Source organism: Sus scrofa, chromosome 2 (assembly GCF_054392235.1).
Source record: "Sus scrofa isolate SSC_HxYL_T2T_F1_AM1 chromosome 2, Sscrofa_HxYL_maternal_Yorkshire_Landrace_v2.0, whole genome shotgun sequence".
Classification (NCBI taxonomy): domain Eukaryota; kingdom Metazoa; phylum Chordata; class Mammalia; order Artiodactyla; family Suidae; genus Sus; species Sus scrofa.
This window is the reverse complement of record NC_139384.1, coordinates 150,579,628-150,605,268: the sequence shown is the minus strand read 5'-3', so window position 1 is coordinate 150,605,268 and position 25,641 is coordinate 150,579,628. Positions and strand designations below refer to the sequence as shown.

Below are 25,641 nucleotides of genomic sequence, written 5' to 3'. Positions count from 1 at the left end.
TTTATTAGTTTAGGTATATTCCCTCTATACCCACTTGGTTGAGTATTTTATTGTAAATCTGTGTTGAATTTTGTGAACAGCTTTTTCTCCATCTATTGAGATGACCATATTATTTTTATCTTCACTTTGTTAATGTGGTATATCACATTGATTTGCAGATATTGAACCATTGTTTGCATCCCTGGGATAAATCCCATTTGATCATGGTGCATGATTTTTTAAAAGATATTATTGAACTCAGTTTTCTAATGGTTTTCTTTCTTTCTTCCTTTTTTTTTTTTGGCTGCACCTGTGGCATACAGAAATTCCCAGGATAGGGTTCAAACCCAGACCACAGCAGTGACAGCACCAGATCCTTAACCTGCTGAGCCATTAGGCACCTCTGATTTCTCTAATGTTTTGTTGAGGATTTTTGCATTTATATTCATTAGTGATACTGGCCTATACTCTTCTTTTGTTTTTGTTTTTTTTTGTCTTTTCACCATTTCTTGGGCTGCTCCCACAGCACATGGAGGTTCCCAGGCTAGGGGTCGAATCAGAGCTGTAGCCACTGGCCTATGCCACAGCCACAGCAACACGGGATCCAAGCCGCCTCTGCAACCTACACCACAGCTCACAGCAACGCCAGATCCTTAACCCAGTGAGCAAGGCCAGTGACTGAACCCGCGACCTCATGGTTCCTAGTCAGATTCATTAACCACTGAGCCACAACGGGAACTCCAATTATTATTATTATTATTATTATTATTATTATTATTATTTTGTCTTTTTTGCCTTTTCTAGGGCCACTCCCACAGCATTTGGAGGTTCCCAGGCTATATACTCTTCTTTTTAGGTGGTGTTTTTGTTTGGTTTTGGTGTCAGGGTAATGCTGGCCTCAAAGAATGAGTTTGGAAGCATTTTTTTGTAATAGTTTGAGAAGGAAAGGTGTAAGAATTCTTTATATATTAGTTACATCAACCTTTGTCTTATTTGCTGCAAAAATATTTCCTTTTTTGTTTAACTTTTTGTTTTACCTTTTAAGTAATATTTAATAAGTCAAACTTTGATTTTTTTTCTTATTGTTTTACTTTACCAAGTTTAGAAAGTTCTATCTTATGGAAAGTTTTGCTAAATATTCACTTCTGTTTTTTCTAGTTATTTTGTATTTAATTTTGCTCTGCATTTGGAATTTACTTTTTTTTTTTTTGGTCTTTTTGTCTTTTGTTGTTGTTGTTGCTATTTCTTGGGCCGCTCCCCGCAGCATATGGAGGTTCCCAGGCTAGGGGTTGAATCGGAGCTGTAGCCTCCGGCCTACGCCAGAGCCACAGCAACGCGTGATCCGAGCTGCGTCTGCAACCTACACCACAGCTCAGGGCAACGCCGGATCGTTAACCCAGTGAGCAAGGGCAGGGACCCAACCCGCAACCTCATGGTTCCTAGTCGGATTCGTTAACCACTGCGCCACGACGGGAACTCCTGGAATTTACTTTTGTATATATCATAAGAAGATCTAAATTGATTTTTTTTTCTGACTAGTTGTCCTCGTACATTAATTTATGAAGCCTCATTTATCACACATTCAAGTATATATCTGGGCATGTATTCCTTTACATGGGTCTGCATATTCTAACAGTACCACAATAAACAATTGCTTTTAACATTACTTTCAGTACTTTCATATATACTTAACAGTTTTTTTAGGTTTTTGGTGGTAAATATTAATAAGCTTTGCCATTTTATAATCACAAATGTTGCATAGTCATCATTACTACCTATTTCCAATTTTTTTCATCATCCTTAACAGAAACTTTGTAACCAGTAACCAATAACTCCCCATTACCACCTTCCCCCAGTCTTCAGTAACCTCTAGTCCACTTTCTGTTTCCATGAATTTGCCTATTCTAGATATATATCATGTAAGTGGAATCATGTAATATTTGTTCATTTCATGCCTGGCTTATGCCACTTAGCATAACATTTTCAAAGTTTACCCATGTAGTAGCATTTGCATTAGAATTTCATTTCTTTTTAGGATTTAATAATATTCGATTATATGTATATATCAAATTTTTTTACCCATTCATCTCTTGATAGATACTTGGGTTTCTTTCCTTCTTTTTTTTTTGCTTTTTAGGGCAGCACCTGCGTCATACGGAAGTTCCCAGGCTAGAGGTCAAATTGGAGCTGCAGCTGCCTGCCTGCACCACAGCCACAGCAACTTGGGATCCGAGCTGCATCTGCAACCTATACCACAGCTCACAGCAACGCTAGATTGCCAACCCACTGAGCGCCTCCAGGGATTGAACCTGCATCCTCATGGATGCCAGTCAGATTGTTTCTGCTGCGCCACAGCAGGAACTCCTTGGGTTGTTTCTACCTTCTGGCTATTGTACATAATGTTGCAGTGAACACTGGTGTATAAGCATCTCTTTGAGTATCTGTTTTCATTTCTTAGGGCTATATACCTAAGAATGGATTTTCTAAGTAACTCTAAGTTTAGCTTTTTGAGTAACCACTAAACTGTTTTTCATAGCAGTTACACCATTTTACATTCCTGCTAGCTATGTATGAGTGTTTCAATTTCTCTGTGTCCTGGCTAACACTTGTTCTTTTCTGTTGTGTTTGGCTTTGTTTTTTTGGCTGCTTCTGTGGTATACAGACGTTCCTGGACCATGGATCAAACCCATGCCATAGCAGCGACTTCAGCCATAGTAGTGACAGTGCTAGATCCTTAACCGCTGAGCCACAGCAGTGACAATGCTAGATTCTTAACTGCTAGGCTGCCAGGGAACTCTTTTTTTTGTCTTTGTATTGCTGATGATAACCATCCTTTTAGTTGTGAAATGGCCTATCATTGTAGTTTTGATTTGCATTTCCCTAGTGACATGTTGAACATCTTTTCATGTGCTTCCTAGGACTTACAGCAATATTTTAAAAATTTTGGTACATAAGTTAATTAAATTTATTCCTAGATTTTTTTCCAAGGCTACTATAAATGAAAGTGATTTAATTTTCTTTTTGAATCATTCATTGCTGATATAAAGATACATAAATGATTTTTGTATATTGATCTTATAAACTATAATTTTGCTATATTCATATTTATTTTTTTCTTTTCAGTGGATCCTTAACCCACTGCACTGGGGCAGGGATCAAATTGGTGCCTCCATAGAGACAGGCTGGATCATTAACCCACTATGCCACAGTGGTAACTCCCGCCATACTCATTTAATAGCTCTAGTAGCTTTCTTAGATTCTTCGGGATTTTACTATATAGGTATATCATGGAAATATTGCAGGCTAGGTTCCAGACCACCACAACTTAGCAAGTATTGCATTAAAGCAAGTTACAAACATTTTTTGGTTTCCCAATTTATATAAAAGTTATGTTGGGGAGTTCCCTTCATGGCTCAGTGGTTAACAAACCCAACTAGGATCCAATCGCTGGCCTTGCTCAGTGGGTTAAGGATCCGGCATTGCCGTGAGCTGTGGCGTAGATCACAGACGCAGCTTGGATCTGGTGTTGCTGTGGCTGCGACACAGGCCAGCAGCTGCAGCTCCAATTCAACCCCTAGCCTGGGAACCTCCATCTGCCACGGGTGCAGACCTAAAAAGCACATACACAAAAAAGGTATGTTGAATGGAGTTCCTGCTGTGGTGCAATGGGATCAGTGGCATCTCTGGAGTGCCGGGATGCAGGCATTTCCGGAGCTGTAGCCTAGGTTGCAAGTGCGGCTCAGATCTGATCCCTGGCCCAGGAACACCATTTGCCGAAGGGTGGCTGAAAAAAAAAATTCTTTGAAAAAAGTTATGTTGGCATTCCTGCTGTGGCACATTGGGTTAAAAATCCAACTGCCAGAGTTCCCGTCGTGGCGCAGCAGAAACAAGTCCAACTAGGAGCCATGAGGTTTCAGTTTTGATCCCTGACCTCACTTGGTGAGTTAAGGATCTGGTGTTGCTGTGAGCTGTGGTGTAGGTTGCAGACGTAGCTCAGATCTGATGTGGCTGTGGCTGTGGCTGTGGCCAGCAGCTGTAGCTCCAATTAGACCCCTAGCCTGAGAAACTTCGTATGCTGCAAGTGCAGCCCTAAAAAGCAAAATAAATAAATAAATAAAAATCCAACTGCAGCAGCTCATGTTGCTGCAGAGGCACGGGTTTAATCCCTGGTCTGGCACAGTGGGTTAAAGATCTGGTGCTGCCATGGCTGTGGTGTAGGTCGCAGCTGTGGCTCAGATTCAATCCCTGGCCCAGTAACTTCCATATGCTTCATGTGTGACCATTACAAAAATAAAAATGTTATGAGGAGTTCCCATTGTGGCTCAGCAGATTAAGAACCTGACATACTGTCTGTGAGGATGTGTGTTTGATCCCTGGCCTCACTCAGTGGGTTAAGGATCCAATGTTGCCACAAGCTGCCGTATAGGTCATAGATGCAGCTCGGATCTGGCATTGCTGTGGCTCTGGTGTAGGCTGGCAGCTGCAGCTCTGATTCACCTTCTAGCCTGCAAACTTCCATATGCCACAGGTATGGCTATTAAAAAAAAAATTATGGGAGTTCCCGTCGTGGCGCAGTGGTTGACAAATCCGACTAGGAACCGTGAGGTTGCGGGTTCGGTCCCTGCCCTTGCTCAGTGGGTTAACGATCCGGCGTTGCCGTGAGCTGTGGTGTAGGTTGCAGACGCGGCCCGGATCCCTCATTGCTGTGGCTCTGGCGTGGGCCGGTGGCTACAGCTCCGATTCGACCCCTAGCCTGGGAACCTCCATATGCCTCAGGAGCGGCCCAAGAAATGGCAAAAAGACAAAAAGACAAAAAAAAAAAAAATTATGTTTATACTATACTGTAGTCTATTAAGTGTACAATAATGTTATATCTTTAAAAACAGTGAATATACCTTAATTTTATTTGTTTTTAATTGACATATAGTTGATTTATAATGTTCAATGTTGTGTTCGTTTCAGGTGTACAGCAAAATGATTGAGTATACACACATACATGTATACATGTAGACACATATATATTCTTTTCCAGATTCTTTTCCCCTTGTAAGTTATTACAAAATATTGAGCATAGTTCCCTGTGCTATACAGTAGGCTGCTGTTAGTTATCTCTTTTATATATAGTACTGTTATACCTTAATTTTAAGATACTTTGTTCCTGGACTTCCCATTATGGCTCAATGGGTTAAGAACCTGATATAGTCTCTGTGAGGATGCAGGTTTGATCCCTGGCCTCACTCAGTATGTTAAGGATCCAGTGTTGCCACAAAGCTGCAGCATAGGTTGCATATCCAGCTCAGATCTGGTGTTGCTTAGGCTGCATCTGCAGCTCTCATTTGACCCTGGCCCAGGAACTTCCATATGCTGCAGGTGTGGCTATAAAAAGAAACAAACAAAAAACTTTATTGCTAAAAAAATGCTAACCATCATCTGAGCCTTCAATAAGTCATAATTTTTTTTTTCTTTTTAGGGCCACACCTGCAGCATATGGAGGTTCTTAGGCTAGGGGCAAATTGGAGCTGTAGCTACTGGCCTAAGCCACAGTCAGAGCAATGCCAGATCCGAGCCTTGTCTGTGACCTCACCACAGCACCCAGCAATGCCAGATCCTTAACCCACTGAGTGAAGCCTTGGATCTAACCTGCTTTCTCGTGGCTAGTAGTCAGATTTGTTTCCACTGAACCACAACAGGAACTGCAAATCGATTTCTTTGCAATAGTAACATCAAAGATCACTGATCATAGACCATCATAACAAATATAATAAAGAAAAGGCTTGAAATATTGTGAGAATTACCAAAATATGACAAGAAGACATGAAGTGAGCAAATACTCTTGGAAAAGTGGTGCTGATAACCTTGCTCAATGTAGAGTTGCCAAAAACTTTCAATTCGTTAAAAAAAAAAAAAAAATGCAGCTTCTTCCAAGTGCACTCAACCAAGGTATGTCTGTATATAAGGTCATGTCATCTTTGAATGGACAGTTTTACTTTCCTTTCAAATTTGGATCTATAGTTGACAGTCTTGTCAACAGTAATGTAAACTTACTGTTTCAGTTTTTGTTGGTCATTTTCTTATTATTGTTAAAGTGATTTTGGAAACTGTTTAGGTTTTAAATTAATAGTTTATATTGAAGAAAATATTTATATGTTTATTAACTTAAGTTTTTTTTCCCATAGATTTGGCTAGCTGATTGGCTGCTGAAAAATAATCCCAACAAACCTAAACTTTGTCATCATCCAATTGTAGAAGAATCTCATTAAAGCCCTTGAAGAACAATTCACGAACTCTCTTACTATAAAAGGCATGCTTCTACTTAAGAAAAAAGTAATTCCTAAGGGTTTAAGTAACTGCATGTGAAATAAATTATTTCTTAAAAATAAATTTTATAAGAACAAATGTATTTTGTGAAGCAGATCACACTAAGGTAAAATAGAGGCTTAGGGTATGATTTCATTTTTTATTTTTCAGCCACACCTGTGGCGGGCTGAAGTTCCTGGACCAGGGGTCAAACTTGTGCCACAGCAGTGACAGCACCAGATCTTTAAGCACTAGACCACTAGGAAACTCCTGTGTTTTTTTCTAATAAGAACATTATATTAGAAGCATTTAAAATGTCAACGAAACAACTGCAACTTTTTATTTTTGTGACTGCAGAGAGTTATTCAGTTAAGAGAACAATTAATTCATGTAAGATGCATCAGAAACAACCGAAGATAATTAAACTACCATTCCCATACATAACTGTGCATCAACAAGAACCTTCTTTAAATTTGTCTGCCAATTTACAACCCCCAAAATGTACTAGGCAAGGTTAGTAGCTATTGAAAATACCACCAGGCCAGGGCTAGCTAAAGAAGTATTTGGTAGTATGTTAACTATACAAAAAAACACACTACAGAATTTAAAAACAAGTCTTGCATAGCTTTACATTTCTTTCTTTTTTTTTTCTTTAAAAAGAGTGAATTGTGTATAGGCAGGTTAAATGCTTTTGGACAAGGAAAAACTAGAACAAATTGATTTGTCATCATCCTCTTCATCTTTCTTCTTTTCCTTCTTTTTCAGCCTTGATGACTCCCTTTTTTGCCACATATTTTTTGTTCAACTCGGCACTCTTCTTTTCATGAGGCTGATTGTCATCTGCAGCAGTGTTGTTCCACATTTCTCCCAGTTTTTGTTTTTTTGGCCACACCTGTGACATGAAGTTCCCTGGCCAGGGGATGAATCTGTGCCACAGAAGCGACCTGAGCTACAACAGTGACGATGCCATGTTCTTAACCCACTGAGCCACCAGGAAACTCCTATCCCAGTTTTTTTTTTTTTTTTTTTTTTTTTTTTTTTCTTCCTTCCACAACGCCAATGGGTGGGCAGGGGTGTTCTCCTTTGATTTGAGGGCAGAACAAGAAAAAGACTGAAGGCTACCTCTTGGGTCCAGTGGGGTCCTTGACTTTCTTTTTTGTTTCTTTAGGAGGACCATAGTTTTGTATTTCTCTTTTATAAGGGTCTTGTCTGCCTTTGCTATGTCTTGGAAGTTTTCTTTTTCTTTAATTGACACTGTCTTCCATCTCTCTGAGCACTTTTTAGAGAACTCCGAGAAGGTGACTGAAGCATCTGGGTACTACTTGTGCTCCTCCTGGCAAGTTTGTACAAAGAATGCATATGATGATACTTCTCAGTCTCTTAGAATATCCTTTCTCATGTTTAGTTATTTTTAGTTTTTTTTTTTTGCTCTGTGAGTCACAGAGTCATAAATTGCCCATCTGGTTCTCACTTGCCCTGGTGCTATTTCTGTGGAGCTCAATGTATTGGAATGGTTATTGATTTAGGATATGATTTTAACAGTGATGGAACATTAAGTCATAGAATAGAAGAAGTAATGTTGAGATATAGCATTAAGTAATATCTAATGTAAGATATTGCTTATTATTTTTTGAGAGGTAAGATGTGGAATTGTATTTTATTTTTTAATTTATTATTATTATTATTATTGCTTTTTAGGGTCACACTAGGGACAAATAGAAGTTCCCAGGCTAGGGGTTGAATCAGAGCTGTAGCCACCAGCCTACGCCAGGGCCACAGAAATGCCAGATCTGAGCCACATCTGCGACCTACACCACAGCTCACGGCAACGCCGGATCCTTAACCTACTGAGCAAGGCCAGGGATCAAACCTGCCACCTCATGGTTACTAGTCGGATTCATTTCCACTGCTCCACAACAGGAACTCCTATTTTGTTTTGTTTTGTTTTATGTATTTTGGCCACACCTGCAACATATGGAAGTTCCTGGGCCAGGGATCCAACCCAAGCTGCAGCTGAGACCTACACCACAGCTGGAGCAATGCTGAGTTCTTAACCTACTGCACCATAGCAGTATCTCCAAGACATGGAATTTTAGTTGTGATATTTTCCCTAGCCTGTATTCTGTATCTAAATGCATGATTAATGCATAGTTCAGACAGTTTAAAAAGTGTAAGTATATACATACTGGTTTCCTATGCTTTCCAATTGTAGAACATTCCTGTGAAATTTCATAAGCTGAAAGGGTGTAAAGTATAGACATAGTTAGCTTAGTACACGTCTTGGTAACAGATGCAAAAAGTACATTGAGATAAGGCCCGGATACAGATACAATTCAAAACTATGGTGGCCTGATTTTAGGATGCTGAGTATAATTTCCTAGGAAGGATGTTAGTGCTGCTATTCTTGTAGCTTGGTGTGCACACTGCCTCTGAATTGGCAAAACAAAGGCTGAGTTCTATTTTCCCTTTTTGCCTTTTTTCATAAAAGCAAAAATCTCTTTGTATTTCTTTTGGTTAGTGAAAACATATATGAATGTAGATCTTCTGTAAAAGCAAAGTGACATCAAGTCAACTTTCACAAAAGGGGATACCTATGTTTAGTATAATAAAAATGGTTAGAACTGGGTTATACTTTCAACCAGTCATATATATAACTATTTTCTTCAGCATAAATAAGTGCCCTCGAAGGGTGACCAGACAGTAGGGTGACAACTCATTACTGGTTTTATCTCTGAAAGTCCTACATCCTGGGAGGCTCCTTAGTCTTGGGCAAAATGGAATGATTGGTCACTCTACCAAAGTCCTTAGGTTATATTTCCTGGTTATGTTTTTGTGATGAATTACTAGTTTCCAAAAACTGAAAAATTCTCAGTTATTAAATCTTAATTTAAAAAATATATACAATTATAAACCACCTTGTTTTTGGCCACACCTATGGCATGCAGAAGTTCCCAGGCCAGGGATTGAACTCACACCACTGCAGTGACCAGAGCTACAGCAGGGACAATGCCAGGTCCTTAACCCACTGAGCCACCAGGAAATTCTTCTCAGCACTTCCCTGGCCCTGGAACTTCTTCATGTAGCAGGTGCAGCCCCCCCTCAAAAAAAAAGTGGAAATGGGGAAGAACTTTCTAGTGTCTGAAAGAGACTAAGATAATTTAGCCAAAAGCAAAGAGTAGATCTTGACTGGATACTAGTTTTAAAAAAATCTGTAAAAGACCTTTGGGGGCCAATTAAGGAGATTTAGATATTAACTACATATTAAATGGTATTAGGGAATAATTGCTAAATTACAAAGGGTCAAAATGATATGGCTGTTAGAGGGAATGTCGTTATGTTTAGGTGATACATTATAAAATATTTAAGGGTGAATTTTTTGATGTTTCCAACTTAGTTTCAAATGGTTAAGCAAGAAGGAAATATTTTATACATGTGTAGATAAAGTTAGAAAAATATTAACAAATTGTTAAGGTGGTGGACACCCAAGAGTTCACTGAACTAGTCAACTTTTCTATGCTTTAAAACTTTTCACAAATGAAATTGGTGAAAAAAGAAAAAAGATCTGTTATCGTCATAATCTGGTGGTCAATTTTTCACATCGTTGATAGGGAAACATTCATATCTTATATAGCTCTCGATCTGATACAAAATGAAATATACTAATCACCTATGATGTGTTCTCGCCAAATGTGTACCTTAAAATTATCAAGCTGTTAGGTCAAATTTCTAGCTTGTAGTTACAGGATAATGTGATCATGTAAAGGACACCATAAATCAACAAAAATTTACAAGATGTGATGTTCTGTGGGACAGCTGCCCCAGCCTTTCTTCAAATTGGTTTCATGGGAAAATGGACTGTTTTAGATTAAAAGAGATGTAAGATACGTAATCAGAATCAATACTTGTTTCTAGATTGAGCCCTCATTTAGGCAGACAAACTGCAACGGACATTTTTGAGACACCTGAGAAGATTGGAATCTAGACTGAGTATTAGATGAGATGAAAACATAATATCTTGGAAGGTAAAGATTAACTGAAAAAAATGTTACAAAGCAATATGTAAAGTGTGATCTCACTTTGATAAAGAAGTACCTGTATGTGTGGAATGAGATGCAGAAGGATGCCTGCTCAAGTGTTATTATATAATCTCTGGATGGCTGAATGGTGGAATACGCTTTTAATTTTTGTACAGCTTGGTTTTTTGTTGGTTTTTTTTTTTTTTTTTGGTGTATCTGTTGTTTTTTAATTTTCGTATAGCTGTATTTACACTTTTTTACAGTGTGCATGTTACTGCTTTTGTCTTTTTTTTTAACTTTTAAAAAGATAAATATCTTAATGGTCGTCAATATTAAAAGGGTTGGCAACACTTCTTTTTTTTTTTTTTCCCTTCCTGTGGCTGCACCCACAGCATGCAGAAATTCCTCGGCCAGGAGTTCTGTCATGGCTCAGTGGAAACGAATCTGACTAGTATCCATGGGGACACAGGTTCGATCCCTGGCCTCGATCAGTGGGATGAGGATCCAGCTTTGCCGTCAGATGTGGTGTAGATCGCAGATGCGGCTTGGATCCAACATTGCTGTGCCTCTGGCATAGGCTGTAGCTACAGCTCCAATTCGACCCCTAGCCTGGGAACTTCCACATGCTATGGATGCAGCCCTAAAAAGACAAAAACAAAAAAGAAAAGAAATTCCTGAGCCAGGGACTAAACCCTTGCCAGCAGCCACCTGAGCCATTGCAGTGACAAGGCTAGATCCTTAACCTGCTGTACCACAAGAGAATTCTAACACTTCCTTATTAATAGACTATCTTTAAACTCTCTAGATCAAGATGTTTTGCAAGTTCTCAGTCCTGGTGTTTATCTAAGTTTTTGGACATATTCCTCCTGGAACTGGTGTGCTCACAGTCTTCCTTCCTCCCTTCCTTTCTTCCTTTCTTCTTTTTTGCCTTTTACAGCTGCACTCACAGCATACGGAAGTTCATAAGCTAGGGGTCAAATTGGAGCCACAGCTGCCAGCCTACACCACAGCCACAGCAACAAGGGATTCAAGCCACATTTGCAACCTACAACACAGCTCACAGCAATGCTGGGTCCTTAATCCACTGAGTAAGGCCAGGGATTGAACCTGAGTCCTCATGGATACTAGTTGGGTTCGTTACCACTGAGCCACCATGGGAACTCCAGCTCACTCTGTTTCAAAACACCTTCAGCATCAGTGTTGGAAAATGTAAAATCTTAAAAACAAAGAAATAATGGATGACCATATTTTGAGGAATGGCCAAGAACATACAGGAAACGACAATGTTTTTGTTATTTCCAGCACAAGAGCCGCCTCTTATGTAGAAAAGAGGTAGCATTGTGCATGCAGAGAAGGTCTATACTGGAAGTCAGCTTCAGTCTCCAGACCTGACATTTGATTTTTTTTTAAGTGGAAGAGAGGAGTTCCCACTGTGGTGTAGTGGGGTAGGAATCCTACTGCAAAGTGGTCAAGTCACTGTGGAGTTGTGGGTTCAACCTCCTGCCCAGCAGTGGATTAAAGGATCTGGTGTTGCCACAGCTGCAACCTAGGTCACAGCTTCTGCTCAGATTCAGTCCCTGACCCTGGAACTTCCATATGCTGCAGGTATAGCCATTAAAAAAAAAAAAAAAAAAAAAAAATGGAGGAGGAATTCCCTGGTGGCCTAGGGTTTAAGGATCTGGCATTTTCACTGCTGTTGCTTTTGGGTCACTGCTATGCTTTGAAAGTGTCATAGATACTTTTGTGTTGCAGTTCCTGTCGTGGCGCAGTGGTTAACGAATCCGACTAGGAACCATGAGGTTGCTGGTTCGATCTCTGGTCTTGCTCAGTGGGTCAAGGAGCTGGTGTTGCTGTGAGCTGTGGTGTGGGTTGCATACATGGCTTGGATCTGGTGGACAGTGGCTACAGCTCTGATTAGACCCCTAGCCTGGGAACCTCCATATGCCGCAGGAGCTGCTCAAGAAAACACGTGCGCACACACACAAAAAGATACTTTTGTGAAGCACTTTCCCATCTCAGAAATACTACCACTTCTCTCTTGTAGTTAACTCTATGTAAGTACTATTTAGAGGATTTCCTGTTGTGGGTCAGTGGGTTAAAAATCTTCTAGTATCTACGAGGATGCCGATTCGATCCCTGGCCTTGCTCGGTGGGTTAAGGGATCCGGCATTGCCCCACGAGCTACAGTGTAGGTCACAGACATACCTCAGATCTGGTGTTGCTGTGGCTGTGGTGCAGGCCAGCAGCTGCAGCTCCAATTAGACCCCTAGCCCGGGAACTTCCACATGCCCTGGGTGTGGCCCTAAAAGGCCAAAAAAGAAAAGAGAAAAAGAGAACTATTTAGGAATTCTCTTGCGGCAAGGCGGTTTGGGGATCCGGCATTGTCACTGCAACAGCTCTGGTCACTGCTATGGTGTGGGTTCAATCCCTGGCCCAGGAATTTCCCTCATGCTGTGGGCATGGCCAAAAAACAAATAAAAAACTAAGTTTAGATTTTTTGTTCAGAGGTGGCTCGGTTCTTCTTTGTCTGCTACTTCTTTGTTTTCAGGTGCTTTTCTTGGGTCCTTCATTTTGTGAGTCCCCTGACTCATAACATTCACTTTGCTAACTTTACACCTTTAATTTAAGATCCATAATTACTTTCCAAAGTTAATTCCATCTCAAAAACTGCTTGGCGTATGAGCCTTTAACAGGGAAGTTGACTTCTAAAGTAGAGTCCAGTGATTTCTGGCAATTGCAGATAAAGATTGCAAGGGAAATAGCTTTCTCCCACCTCACAGAAAGACATGACCAAAAAAAAAATCGTTGTAGAAGAGTCAAACATAGCTTTCCTATTAAATTAATTAGACCCTTTATTCCATCGGAAAGGGGAGACGACTAAATAATATAATGTTCTGTTTCTTTCCTGTTTACTTCCAAAGTGACCCAGAAAGTTCTCTTCCCCCCATCCAAGTCAAGGGCTGATGACACTGCTGTGATTGATGCCTTTTGTTCCCAGACCAAATTGTTTTTTATAGCTCACCCCCTGCCAGCACTTTCCAAAGTGCCACTGCCATCAGCTCCAGAGGGAGCCCCTTCCTCAGGCTTCCTGACCAGCAGCTGCACTGTGATGGCAGGGAGCTTGGAATGGGAGGAGAAAGCAGCTTGCAGACAAATGGGCAGCTAATCCGAACAACAGCCCATCACTAGAACCATAAAAAATTCCTCCTCCCCCCGCCACTTGCCTCATCTGCATTTCTTGGCTGAGGTGCCGATGGAATGCTCCTTGGAAAAGTTATGGCTTCACATGGTCTATCAAGGTAACCTCACATTTCTCCCCACCCTTTTTTCCTTTCTCAAAACAATTCTGCTTAGTTAGCCCAATATTGTTAAATCACTACAGACCTTACAGACAGTAAAAGCACATTAAGGGAATGTTATGAACGACTTTATGCTAATAAATTGTGACAAATTAGATGAAATAGAGTTCTTTAAAGACACAACTGCGAACAATGTGTCAACATAAACCACAATTTCTGGATTCTTCTTTAAACATCATTGTTCTTAACATGATCTTAACATTATTTTTAACAATTTCTTAATATCTTCTTAACAACATGATCTTCCTAATATCATTATTTGCATCTCTCAGTGTCCAGCTTTTTAATTTTGAAGCAGCGCTACTGAACTTACTTAGCATTCTCAACCATTCTATTAAGATCTGGTTACTACTTGACAGAACTCTGTAAATCAACTATAGTGGAAAAAATAAAAATCATTTTTAAAAAAAGATCTGCACATGTTTTCTAATGCTGGGATAGAGGAGGTTAAGCTATTTTATAAGAATAAGCATCTTGGGGGTTAGTAAATCTTATCTGGTCTTATTTTAATCAGGTTATAAAATCCTAATCCTTCTGGGTGGCCTTTATGTTGGGGCCAGAAAGACAGCCTCTCTGGTCTTTATCTAGTGTTCCTAGTCCTTGCCAATGTGAGAACTTTTCAAAGAGCCTTTAACATATATATGTGGTTAGAGCCTCTTGCACCATAAAATGATTAGACACGGACAAATATAAAACAATCAGTATACAATGAGGTTGAAGCTTTGGAAACAAGCACATCCTTTTCAGTAGTGCTTGCTTTTTTATAATGTGTCATTTAGCAAATGGACTGTGAAGAATTAGTCATGCCCAACTTCTGACCATCTGATGACTGGCTACAGACTAAACACCCCAGATGAAAATTTTTAGACTTTTCAGCTTCAATCTTTAAAAGTTCAATTAAAATGCTATCTCTACTAGGATCCCCAAATTTTAGAATGACTTGTTTGCTCCTTTCAGAGATACAAGTTCAATACATAAGTAGCAAACCACTATGAGTTCCTTCTTGCCTCTCAGGGATGGTTTGAGAAAATGGAATATTTGAAACCATCTTTATCTTTGTGGTGAGAAGCACAATACACTAAATTAAGTCAAAATGTAATATTGTTAGGCCAATTGATGAAATCACATTGTCAACATTCCCTTTTCTTTTGCTAATACGTAGGACCCAGCCTGAACACACTATTGTGTGTAGGAAGCCAGACCCTTTGTCTAGCTTCCTGTAGGTCTGGGTGCCCTCAACTCTTCAGTCCTCAGCTCTTGAGCGTTTACCTTGGTCTGAGGCCTGACCCTTCGCCCTTTGAGTTGGCTTTTCACTGGCTTCCATGCTCTTGCATCTTCTTAGGATATTTTTCTTCCTTTTCACAGCTGTTATTTTAGAAGTCACTTCATCTTTTTTTTTTTTTTTTTTTCTTTTCTTTTCTTTTTAGGTCCACAACTGTGGCATATGGAAGTTCCCTGGGTAGGGGTGGAATTGGAATTGCAGCTGCCGGCCTACACAACAGCCACAGCAACACCAGATCCAAACTGCATCACCGCAGCTGCAGCATAGGTCACAGATGTGGCCTGGATCAGATCCCTAACCAGGGAACTCAATATGCTGTGTGGCAGTCAAGACAGAAAGAAAGAAGAAAAAAAAAAGCAGTGTGCTGATATGTTTTCTTCCTGTTCTAGTGCATCAGGGGATTCAAGTTGAATAGACATTGTCCTTATCAAAAAACAGGTTTCTTTCTTCCATGGACAGCTAGGTTTGAAATTAATTTTCACTGCATTGTGACAATCAACAAATAATTGCTGAGTGTCTTGTATATATATGTAAGATGCTGGAAAAATATTTCATGTTTGTTCCTCCAGCATTCAGGGCTCTCACAGACTGGTCAATGCTTATCTTTCAAAACCTATCTCCCCAGAACCTTGTCTGCTCTAGCTAGAGCAATCTGTTTGCTCACCTTGCTCATTCTTAACTCTATATTTGATCTTCCTTTACTCTGCTCTCACACATGACAAACATCTCCTAACTTTTTTATGCTTATACAATTCCTAGCCTAGGAGCCAATTTCTTAATATTTTGCTGTAATATACACTTGTCTCTTGTGCCTATGAACTACTCATGCTTAATTTCTGACTTCTCTGGCACTTAATATACTCCTTTAATGTACTAGACAATGTAGTGAAATGGTTTAGGATTTGGCCTTTGGCAATAGCAAAAGAGTTTTGTATTATAACTCCATGACCTCCTAGCTTTGTGACCGGGGAAAAATTGCTTAACCTCTTGGAGTCTGTTTCCTCATCTCTAAACTGGGGATAATGATAGTAACTACCTTACAGGGTTGTTGTAAGGATTAAATGTGATAATATATGTTTAAGTACCTAACAGTGCCTGGTGACGCAGAGTAAGCACTCAGTTAATGTTAGCTGTTAATATTTACCTCATGTCTTTTTAAATTTTTATTTTACTTATTTATTTTTTGTCTTTATAGGGCCGCATCTGTGGCATCTGAAAGTTCCCAGTCTAGGGGGCCAGTTGGAGCCATAGCTGCCAGCCTACACCACAACCACAGCAACACCACATCTGAGTCTCATCTGTGACCTACCCCACAGCTCACGGCAATGCCAGATTCTTAACCCACTCATTGAGTGAGGCCAGGGATTGAACCTGCGTCTTCATAGATGCTGATTGCGTTTGTTACCACTGAGCCACGATGGGAACTCCCTCATGTCGTTTTTAAAAAAAAAACTTATTTATATATGGATTATGTTCCCATCATTAACGGAAGGATTACTGTCTTTTGTTACCTATTATATGCCAAGTACTGTGCTAAGCACTTTAACTTATTTAATTCTCACAGCAATCATGAGGTTAAGGTGATTGATTTTAGAGTTCATAATCTGGGAATTATTAGAGCCAGAGTTTTGAACTTAATTATATTTGGCTCTAAAGCCCTTCCGTTACTTCACTGTGCTTTTTCATAAACATAGGAAACTTCTTGTTTTCCTCTTAGGGCCAACTAAGTGTTGTATGCAAACCAAGTTCATTCATTTAATAGATTTATTGTGTATAAATAACTTGGGGCTTTACCCAGTTTATGTGTTTGCTTTTTTGTGACCTACAATCATAGGTTCTCTTCCTTCTTCACTCAGAAAGTACTTCCAAATCCCTTTTCATTCTCCATTTTACTAAAGGCACTAATATCTTTATTTACATTTAACCACTGGATGTTCTTACTCATCTGCTTAAAACAAAGTTTTTCTAATTAATTTTAAACCACCTAATCCAACCCCTTTATTTATAGTTGAAGAAAGAGGCTTAGGGTAGTTAAGAGACATGCCCAAGGTCACGAGTGAAGTTAATGGCTGATGATCTATGTTCCTGGCTTAGACCTAGAGTGCTATTCATTATGTCAGGATCCCCTTGAAGAAGAAGCACTTAAAAATATTATTGAAAAAATCAATTAAAAACTTCCACCTGCTATCTTATTTGTGGTGGTAATTTAATAGTAAATCCTTTTTGAATATAATGTGCAAATAATCTTCCTTCAGCACAAAATTCAAATTAGTGAAATCTAATCATAACACTATATACCTGAAGAGCATCTGACTATTGCTGTTTTACAGACTACATGTTTCTAGAAACCAGAAGTGGTACTTTTTTTTTTGGCCACACCTGCAGCATGTGGTCATAGGCCAGGGATCAAACCCATGCTACAGCAGTGACCAAAGCTGCTACAGTGGCAATCACTGAATCCTTAACCCACTTCACCACAAGAGAACTCCAAGAAGTGGTTCTAATTTATTCTGTATGACAGTTGGCATAGACATCTCATGAAGGCCAGAAATGTCAGCATAGAGAAACTTAGAGGCTTAGAATAGAATTTTAGAATTTGAACAAAAATTTTGTGAATATCTAATGCAATCTAATCAAATTTCCTTCTTTTTTATAGTAAGGATTTTGAAGCTGAGAAAGTGATTTGCATGGCATTACAGTAAAATTGTGGCAAAATCAGCAGCACTTTTCCCACAACACTAAATTGCCTCTCTTGATTACCTCAAAATTAAATTATGTTGATTGTTGAAGAAGATTGCAGGAATAAATCCTGTCGGAAAAATGTAAGACAACCTTCAGGGAACTAAAATTAAACATTACTTTAATCTCCTTTTGGAACACAAACCCCATTATTCAGGCCACTTCTTTGCATGTGCAGATTTTCTTGGCTTTTTTATAGTCCTTATGTGTTACTGGCAGAATTGTTTTTTCACCAGAAACATCAGAATTCAGAAAGAGAGAAAAATGTAATTATTTCAGGTAAATGGGAACTTTGAAAAGCTCTATATTGTGATTTATTCTAAACCAGCCTCAATTTTTCAGCAACTTCTGGACATGGAGTGAAATCAGAATGGGCTTCATACCTTTTTCTAAGAGAAATCCAACAATTATTTTCTAATGTCCATAGAGACAATAAAAATGGACCTCTATTTTCTATGTCTAGCCACAGAGACAATAAAAATGTCTCGCCATTCAGTAGAACTTTAACAATATTTTCATCCTTGCTGTTTCTTTTTTAGGTTGTAAATTGTGTAGATACACCTATTAGAACCCACAATTTGAGAGAAATTTTATATTATTGTCAATTTTTAAAGAAAATTTCATTCTTCCCAGTTTGTTTCTACAGATTCCAGCCAGATTTTTTTCTGTCACTCCATACTGCCCAGTCTGAGTCCAAAGAAAGCAGAATGAGAAGATGACAATCCACATATGACACAGTAGGGAAATGTATCTACACCTTCAGCTCAGCCCTGTCTTTCAAACTCAAGATTAGAGTCAACCCCAGGACCCTGGTGAGTGTGAGAAACTCTTGGAGGGGTGAGGAGTGGGAATGCCAGGAGCCTGAAAGATCTTATGAAGCTCCCTGCTAAGCTGGCCTAGGATTAACCCGTCGTTTCCCAGCCAGAGCTAACCCAGCTGTCTTGCTTTCCTGGGGTCTCCCATGTTAATCTATGGAATTGACCAACTGAGTTTGACCGTGACTGGCTTTGTTTTGCAAAACAAAATTGGTAAGGCAGGCCTCATGCTGACTGACTGAATGGTGTCATCAACCCAATTCAAGGGGTGCCACAAAAGCAAGGAAATGAAACTTCAATTTCCTCCTCATGTTAAATGATAGTTTATCATACTGATTATGACCCTTATGCAACTCAGGGCAAAGTATTTTATTGCTTTTTTTTGTGAACAGCCATAAACTACTCTCTTCTTCCACTTTTTCCTCAAACTCCTACCCCCACCCCACACCTGATTAAGGCTCATTGGAAAGGGCTTTTCTCTATGGTTAAACGACAGAGAACTAAAACCTCCCTTTTTATCCCCATCAGCCTGTCATGATTTTGCCTTTATTCTATGGAGCATGAGATTTGTTTTAAAGCAAAACAGAAACAAACAAACAAACAGGATGCAGGACAGCCATTCTGGCTTTAGGGCCTTGTAATGTTCAACTCCTCTCACAGCTTAAATGTGCTTTCTTCCGTTCTGGGTCAGACATGGGTTGCTTTCATCCCTATGTTCCTACTGCCCCTCCAGCACACTTTTATTAGAATATTTATCACACCACATTGTTATGGGCACAGGTGAGCTTTCTGTCTTCATCTCTTAATTGGGTGGAACCGAATCCTTTCATCGTTACATCCCAGATAGGCACCAAGCACAATCCATGACCCATAGAAGGCATTTACCGAATGAAGAGATGGATGGAGCCTCCCTGCCCCTACAAAGATTAGCTCATCTATTTCCCTATCTGCCAGAGTCTGTACCTATCTATTCCTAGGATAAAAAAGAGGTTCAGTTGCTCAGCTTCTTCCATTGGGCACTTGTGGACATCAATGGGAGAGGCATAGTGTTTCTTTGGCCTTGGACCCGTGCCCTCTTCCCTTCACTTCCTACCCTGCTTAAGAAATCTCCATGGCTTCAGAAACTGTCTCTGTATTGGTGACTCCTAAATTTGCATCTCTATGAAAAATTTCTCCTCTAATTTATTTAGCCATCTTTACCAGACTTAATACCCAGTTGCCTGCTTGATATTTCCACTTGAATGTCTCAGAAAAATTTCAGTTAATTTGCTTGAGATGAAACTCCTTTTTTTTTGTCTTTTGCCGTTTTTAGGGCTGCAACCACGACATATGGAGTTTCCAAGGCTAGGGGTCCAATTAGAGCTACAGCTGCTGGCCTACGTCACAGCCACAGCAACAAGGGATCCTACACCACAGCTCACGGCAACGCCAGATCCTTAACCCACTGAGCAAGGCCAGGGATGGAACCTGAAACCTCATGGCTCCTAGTCAGATTCGTTTCTACTGTGCCAAGATGGGAACTCCCTTGAAATGAAACTCTTGATCCTCATCTTCCCATTACCCCTAACCTGGTCCTCTCATTTTGCCTGTGTCCATAAACAGAACCACCTGCCACTCAGTTATTAAAATAAGAAAGCTGGAAGTTATCCTAGATCCTTCCCTTGCTCTCACCCATCACATCCAATCTACTGGTAAATTGTGCTGGTTCTATCTCTTTTATACATACTGCTTATCTTCCTTCTTTCCTCTGTTTACTTTATCCCTACCTTAGCAAGTTACTCTTAGCTCTTGCCTGCCTTAATACAGGTGCCTCCTTGTCTTCAGGCTTCCATACTCTACTCTCTCTAGTCCATTTTCCATATAGCAGCAAGCATGAGTTTTCTTCTTCTTTTTTTTTTTTGCTTTTTAGGGCTGCACCCATGGCATATGGAGGTTCCCAGGCTGAGGGTGAATTGGAGCTGTAGCTGCCGGCCTACACCACAGCCACAGCAATGCAGGATCTGAGCCACATCTGCAACCTACACCACAGCTTGTGGCAATGCCAGATCCATAACCCACTGAGCATGGCTAGGGATTGAACCTGCAACCTCATGGTTCCTAGTCGGATTCCTTTCCGCTGCGCCATGGTGGGAACTCCCAGTATGATTTTTGTTATAAGGTAAATAGTATCCTAACACTTCCTAGCTTAAAATCCTTTAATAGCTTTCCATTGCTCAGGAACGAAATTCAGATTTTACTGTGACCCACTAGTTCTTGGATGATCTGGCCCTGCTTACTTCTTTAAGTTCATCTCATGCTACCACATGCAAAGCATTCTCCAGCTCTATCAAACTTTTATCAGTTCCTGGAATTTTCCAAGTGTTTTCTGCTTTGGGCCTTATTGCTTGTTAATGCTTCTCTCTGGAATAAGCTTTCTTAAAGCCTTATAACTGATTCCTTCGGGTAAAAGTTTAAATGTCAGTTTCACAGAGAGCCTTTTCTGATCACTTTTTCTTAAGATGTTGCCACCTTGGTATAAGAACCCTATTATTTCCATCATGACAACTCAATTTATGATAATTTTTTTAACTTGTTCATTGTATATATCCTCCATGAAAATGCTAGTTCTATGAGGGCAGAGACCTTTTCAATGTCGTGAACTTCTGCATCCTTCAGATTAGTGCTCTGCCTATAACAGAATAGGTGATCAAGAAATATTTACTGGAGTTCCTGTTGTGGTTCAGCGGAAACAAATCTGACTAGTATCTATGAGGACACAGGTTCCATCCCTGGCCTTGCTCAGTGGGTTAAGGATCTGGTGTTGCCGTGAGCTTCGGCATAGGTTGCAGACACGGCTCAGATCTAGTGTTGCTGTGGCTGTGGTGTAGCCTGGCAGCTGTAGCTCCAATTGGACCCCTAGCCTGACCCTTCATATGCCACAGGTGCGGCCCTGAAAAAACAAAAGACGAAAAAGAAAATTATTAAATGGACGAAGTGGGTTATATTTTTACTTTATTTTATTATTTTTTGTCTTTTTTCTAGGGCCGCTCCTGTGGCATATGGAGGTTTCCAAGCTAGGGGTCTAATTGGAGCTGTAGCCACCAGCCTACGACACAGCCATAGCAACGCAGGATCCGAGCCACGTCTGTGACCTATACTAGAGATCATGGCAATGCCAAATCCTTAACCCACTGAGCGAGGCCAGGAATCAACTGCACCCTCATGGTTCCTAGTTGGATTCGTTAACCACTGAGCCGCAACGGGAACTCTGAAGTAGGTTATAAATAGTAGGAGTATATAGTTATGATCAAACAGGATGCTTTTTGGAGTGAAAGGCATAAACCACAAAGCAATAGAAAGAGCACTGGGTTTCTAGAGATATTAACATTCAAGATAACTCTGATTCTGTGCCTTTCAACATTCATATTCAGGTGAAGCCAAATTAAGGCAGATACCCAGAAAGAGAAGAAGGGGTATATGCCAGGCTGGGTAGTGTATGGGGGAGAATGGGCTGACCTTTTCCTTTGCCTTGGGCTTACGTGACAATGATGTATATGTGAAACTCAAATGTTTGCCTTTCTTCTCTTTAAGTTAAAAACAAAATTTACTATCATATATCCAAGCCTGCCCCCCATCAGTTATCTGTCTGAGTTACTGCTCAGTTGATTGGTCCTGTGAGTAGTTTGGACCACTCTCCATACCCTCAAAAGTAGAGGACCTAGCAGTTGCTCAAATGTGGAATTAGAGACCTGGGTACCTCAGGTCTATCCTCGACTTGACCTTTAACTAGGCAAATGACCTTGGGCAAATTTATTTCCTCTTCTGCAAAGTGAGAGGAGGATGAATTCTAAGGTCTCATCCATCTCTGAAATTCTGTGACTTGTACACTACACCACCTTGGGTAAGACTGGTGATTGTCTGGAGAGCACGAATCACCCACCAAATGTAGAGTGTTGTCACAGGCTTGCAGAAGCACCAAGAGGGGTACTACCTCTAAAGAGATTGTCAGCGCTATCGTTGAGGCATAGAAAATACATAATGCCTAGATGTCATAGGTGGTGAAATCTAGATTCTATCAAATAAAAGGCAAGCAGTTTCAAAGAGCAGACAGAACTTAAGAAGGGAGCATTCGAAGTTGGGGAGTTAAAAGCATTTTAGCAGGGAAATGGTCTCACCTGACATATAGAAGTTCCATGAGAATGGTGTATGCAGGGAACTGTCATAACCTCGTCTGGCTGGAACTAAGGAAGAAAGGGATAAAATTGGAAAAGCAAGACAGTTATCTCTGGGAAGGGCAGTGAGCTGGGCGAAGAAGGAGTGAAGGTATTATTCACTTTATGTTAATTTACTTCTAAATTTATTTGAATTTTTGAGATTATATTCATAGAAAACCTTTTTTAGTGTTTACAGTAAGATAGTGTCAAGTTTAGGAGACTCAGAATGTCAGGCCAAAGAATTGGAATTTTATTCTCTAGGACAAGGCAGGCTTTTTTTTTTTTTTTTTAAATCAGGTAGTGACAAATTGTTGTGTATTAGTAAGATAAAAATGGTAGCATTGTGTTAGGTGGAGAGTTAAGGGACAAAATATTAGTTAATGAGTCACTGCAAAATTCAGGTACAACATGAAAAGTTGAATATTGAGAGAAGTCAGAGATAACTCAGGAGTAAGCCTCAGTCACTCAAGGTTTCATTAGGAGTTTCTGTTGTGGCTCAGTGGGTGGAACTCAACTAGTATCCATGAGGATGTGGGTTGGATCCCTGGCCTTGCTTAGTGGGTTAAGGATCTGGCATTGTGGTGAGCTGTGGCTGTAGGTCACAGACACCGCTTGGATCCTGTGTGGCTGTGGCTGTGACTGTGGTATAGGCCACCAGCTGCAGCTCCAATTCAAAACCCATGGCCTGGGAACATCCACTTGCCACAGATGTTGCCCTAAAAACCAAAAAAAAAAAAAAAAAAAGAAAAAAAATTTCATTAGATTACTGATGGAAGCAGAGGAATCATAAGAGAAAACCAATTCTGTCACCCAAGTAAAAAATTCCCATGAAATACTAGACCTGTGCTACTTAGAGCTTGCACAGGGGATTTGGGAGTCCTCAGCATAGAAACAAAACTGGAATTTTAAAGTAGCTGAAGCAGGAGTTCCCATGTGGCTCAGCAGATTAAGAACCCAACTAATGTCCATGAGGATGCAGGCTGGATTCCTGGCCTCGATCAATGGGTTAAGGATCCAAGGATCCGGTGTTGCTCTGAGCTGTGGTGTAGGTCTCAGTAGAGCTCAGATCCCTCATTGCTGTGGCTGTGGCGTAGGCTGGCAGCTATAGTTCCTTAGCCTGAGAACTTCTATATGCAACAGGTGTGGCCCTAGAAAGAAAATAAATAAAGTAGCTGAAGCAGAGCAGGAAATGTGTCCTGATTATCACTTGCATGTCCTTGCCCCTAAACCAGTGCAAGCCCTTAGCACAGGAGGACCTTAATGATTGAGGTTCCAGCTGATGCAGCTGGGAAGCAAATAGATTTGCTTGGTTGCAATGAAGGAATGAGAAATGAACTTGGGCCATGAAGAATTGCAAGTGGGGCCTGATGAGGCAGTCAAAGCTCTGTGATAGCCAAGAATGGGTAGATTCTTCCGACACTTGAGGGCAAAGAGGTGATGGCAGTTGAAGCTTTAGAAGTATGTCAGTCTTACACCCCACCTAACTCCTCACAGAAATCCAAAGCTGGTGCTTTTTTTTTTTTTTTTTGGTCTTTTGTCTTTTTTGTTGTTGTTGTTGTTGTTGCTATTTCCTGGGCCGATCCCGCGGCATATGGAGATTCCCAGGCTAGGGGTTGAATTGGAGCTGTAGCCACCGGCCTACACCAGAGCCACAGCAACTTGGGATCCAAGCCGCGTCTGCAACCTACACCACAGCTCAGGGCAACACCGGATCGTTAACCCACTGAGCAAGGGCAGGGACCGATCCCGCAACCTCATGGTTCCTAGTCGGATTCGTTAACCACTGTGCCACGACGGGAACTCCAAAAGCTGGTGCTTTTGAAGACAGTCTAGGAAAAAGACTGTGAGAGAGAACTAGTGAAAAACTGGAGTAATTAGGTTATTCAGGTTGGAGAAAAAGAGTGTTTGAAGGCCTGAATCCATCATGAAAGGTTCTAGAAGATTTGGTAGACTTAAAATATAACAGTGGTGATTCAGGTCAGTCATGCAGCAAATGTCCTAACAGACACTTTATCTCACATAAGGAAATACTAGCTTCTCCGTCCCTGGTGGTCCTTCTTTCTTTCTTTTGTCATCAATTGTAAATTTAAAAAAAAATTTTCTTTTATTAGTTAATTAATAAGGCTGTGATAATTTCCCTGGTGGTCTTTCAACACAGAGTGTATAATGTGCTTAGGCCTTGGATTAGGACTTCTCCTGCTAAGAAGGAAGTTGCTGAATCAAGTGACCTCTTATAAACTGCAAGAAGCTTATAGATTGAAAAAATGGCAAAGGACTGTCTCAAGATCCCAGTCCCATCATAAGTGTAATGCAGGTACCTGAGACTCTGAGGATTGTGCACCTCCTTTCCCTTACCCACCTACATCCCACCCATCCCTACCCAGATTCCGCTTCCCTTGCTCACAACCTCCCTCCTCCTCCACTGACCAAGTGAGGCTTCCCGGAGCCTTGGCCTAATTTTCTCAGCGCTTTCATTGATCATCATACATCCATTTCCTGATAAAAAGGGCAGCCTGACAGGTGTGCATCACCAGCCATGGATGTTCAGGGCCCTGGAGTCTAATGTACAGCTGTCTCACTTGGTGATACTGGGGGTGAGGGGAGGGTGGCGCTTTCCTCCTTTAAACCTAGCTTTCCTCCCGTGGTAGAGAATGCCACAGAATTCGGTGGTTTAGAGCACCAGGCCTACCCAAAGATCTTCAGCTTCTTCTAGAAGTCTTTGTTCTGGTCTTTGTTTTCATTTCATTTTCCTGAACTCAAGCAGCTTCATCTAGGCCCTTGGTCACTGTCTTTTGTGAGCAATGATATGAGTAGTTTGTGATTTGGGGCTAGAAATTTGTCCTTTTTTGGATCCTACATTTTCTTCCTCTAACCTTTAAAATTAATGACCCACTTTTGACATTCCTTTGAAACTTTGACCTCTAATATAGACCACAATAGTTAGTTTATTTCATTGAGTAC

General features: G+C 40.5%; 1 protein-coding gene and 1 long non-coding RNA gene across 3 annotated transcripts in view; both read left to right on the top strand.

Moving 5' to 3' along the window:
• The window catches only part of NME5 (NME/NM23 family member 5), a 39,362-nt gene extending 28,724 nt beyond the window's left edge, over positions 1 to 10,638 (top strand). Inside the window, 1 exon segment of the mRNA NM_001444690.1 lies at positions 6,156 to 10,638. Within this exon segment, the coding sequence (NP_001431619.1) occupies positions 6,156 to 6,239 (84 nt within the window). The 3' untranslated portion in view covers positions 6,240 to 10,638.
• Positions 10,639 to 17,589: 6,951 nt separating this feature from the next.
• The window catches only part of LOC102167109 (uncharacterized), a 59,686-nt gene continuing 51,634 nt past the window's right edge, over positions 17,590 to 25,641 (top strand). Inside the window, exons 1-2 of one of the 2 annotated variants that reach the window (XR_014838845.1) lie at positions 17,590 to 17,755; positions 18,306 to 18,484. This is a non-coding gene — a long non-coding RNA (uncharacterized LOC102167109). Of the gene's footprint in view, positions 17,756 to 18,305; positions 18,485 to 25,641 lie in introns of those variants that run through there. The other variant, XR_002341932.2, reaches the window with a different exon arrangement.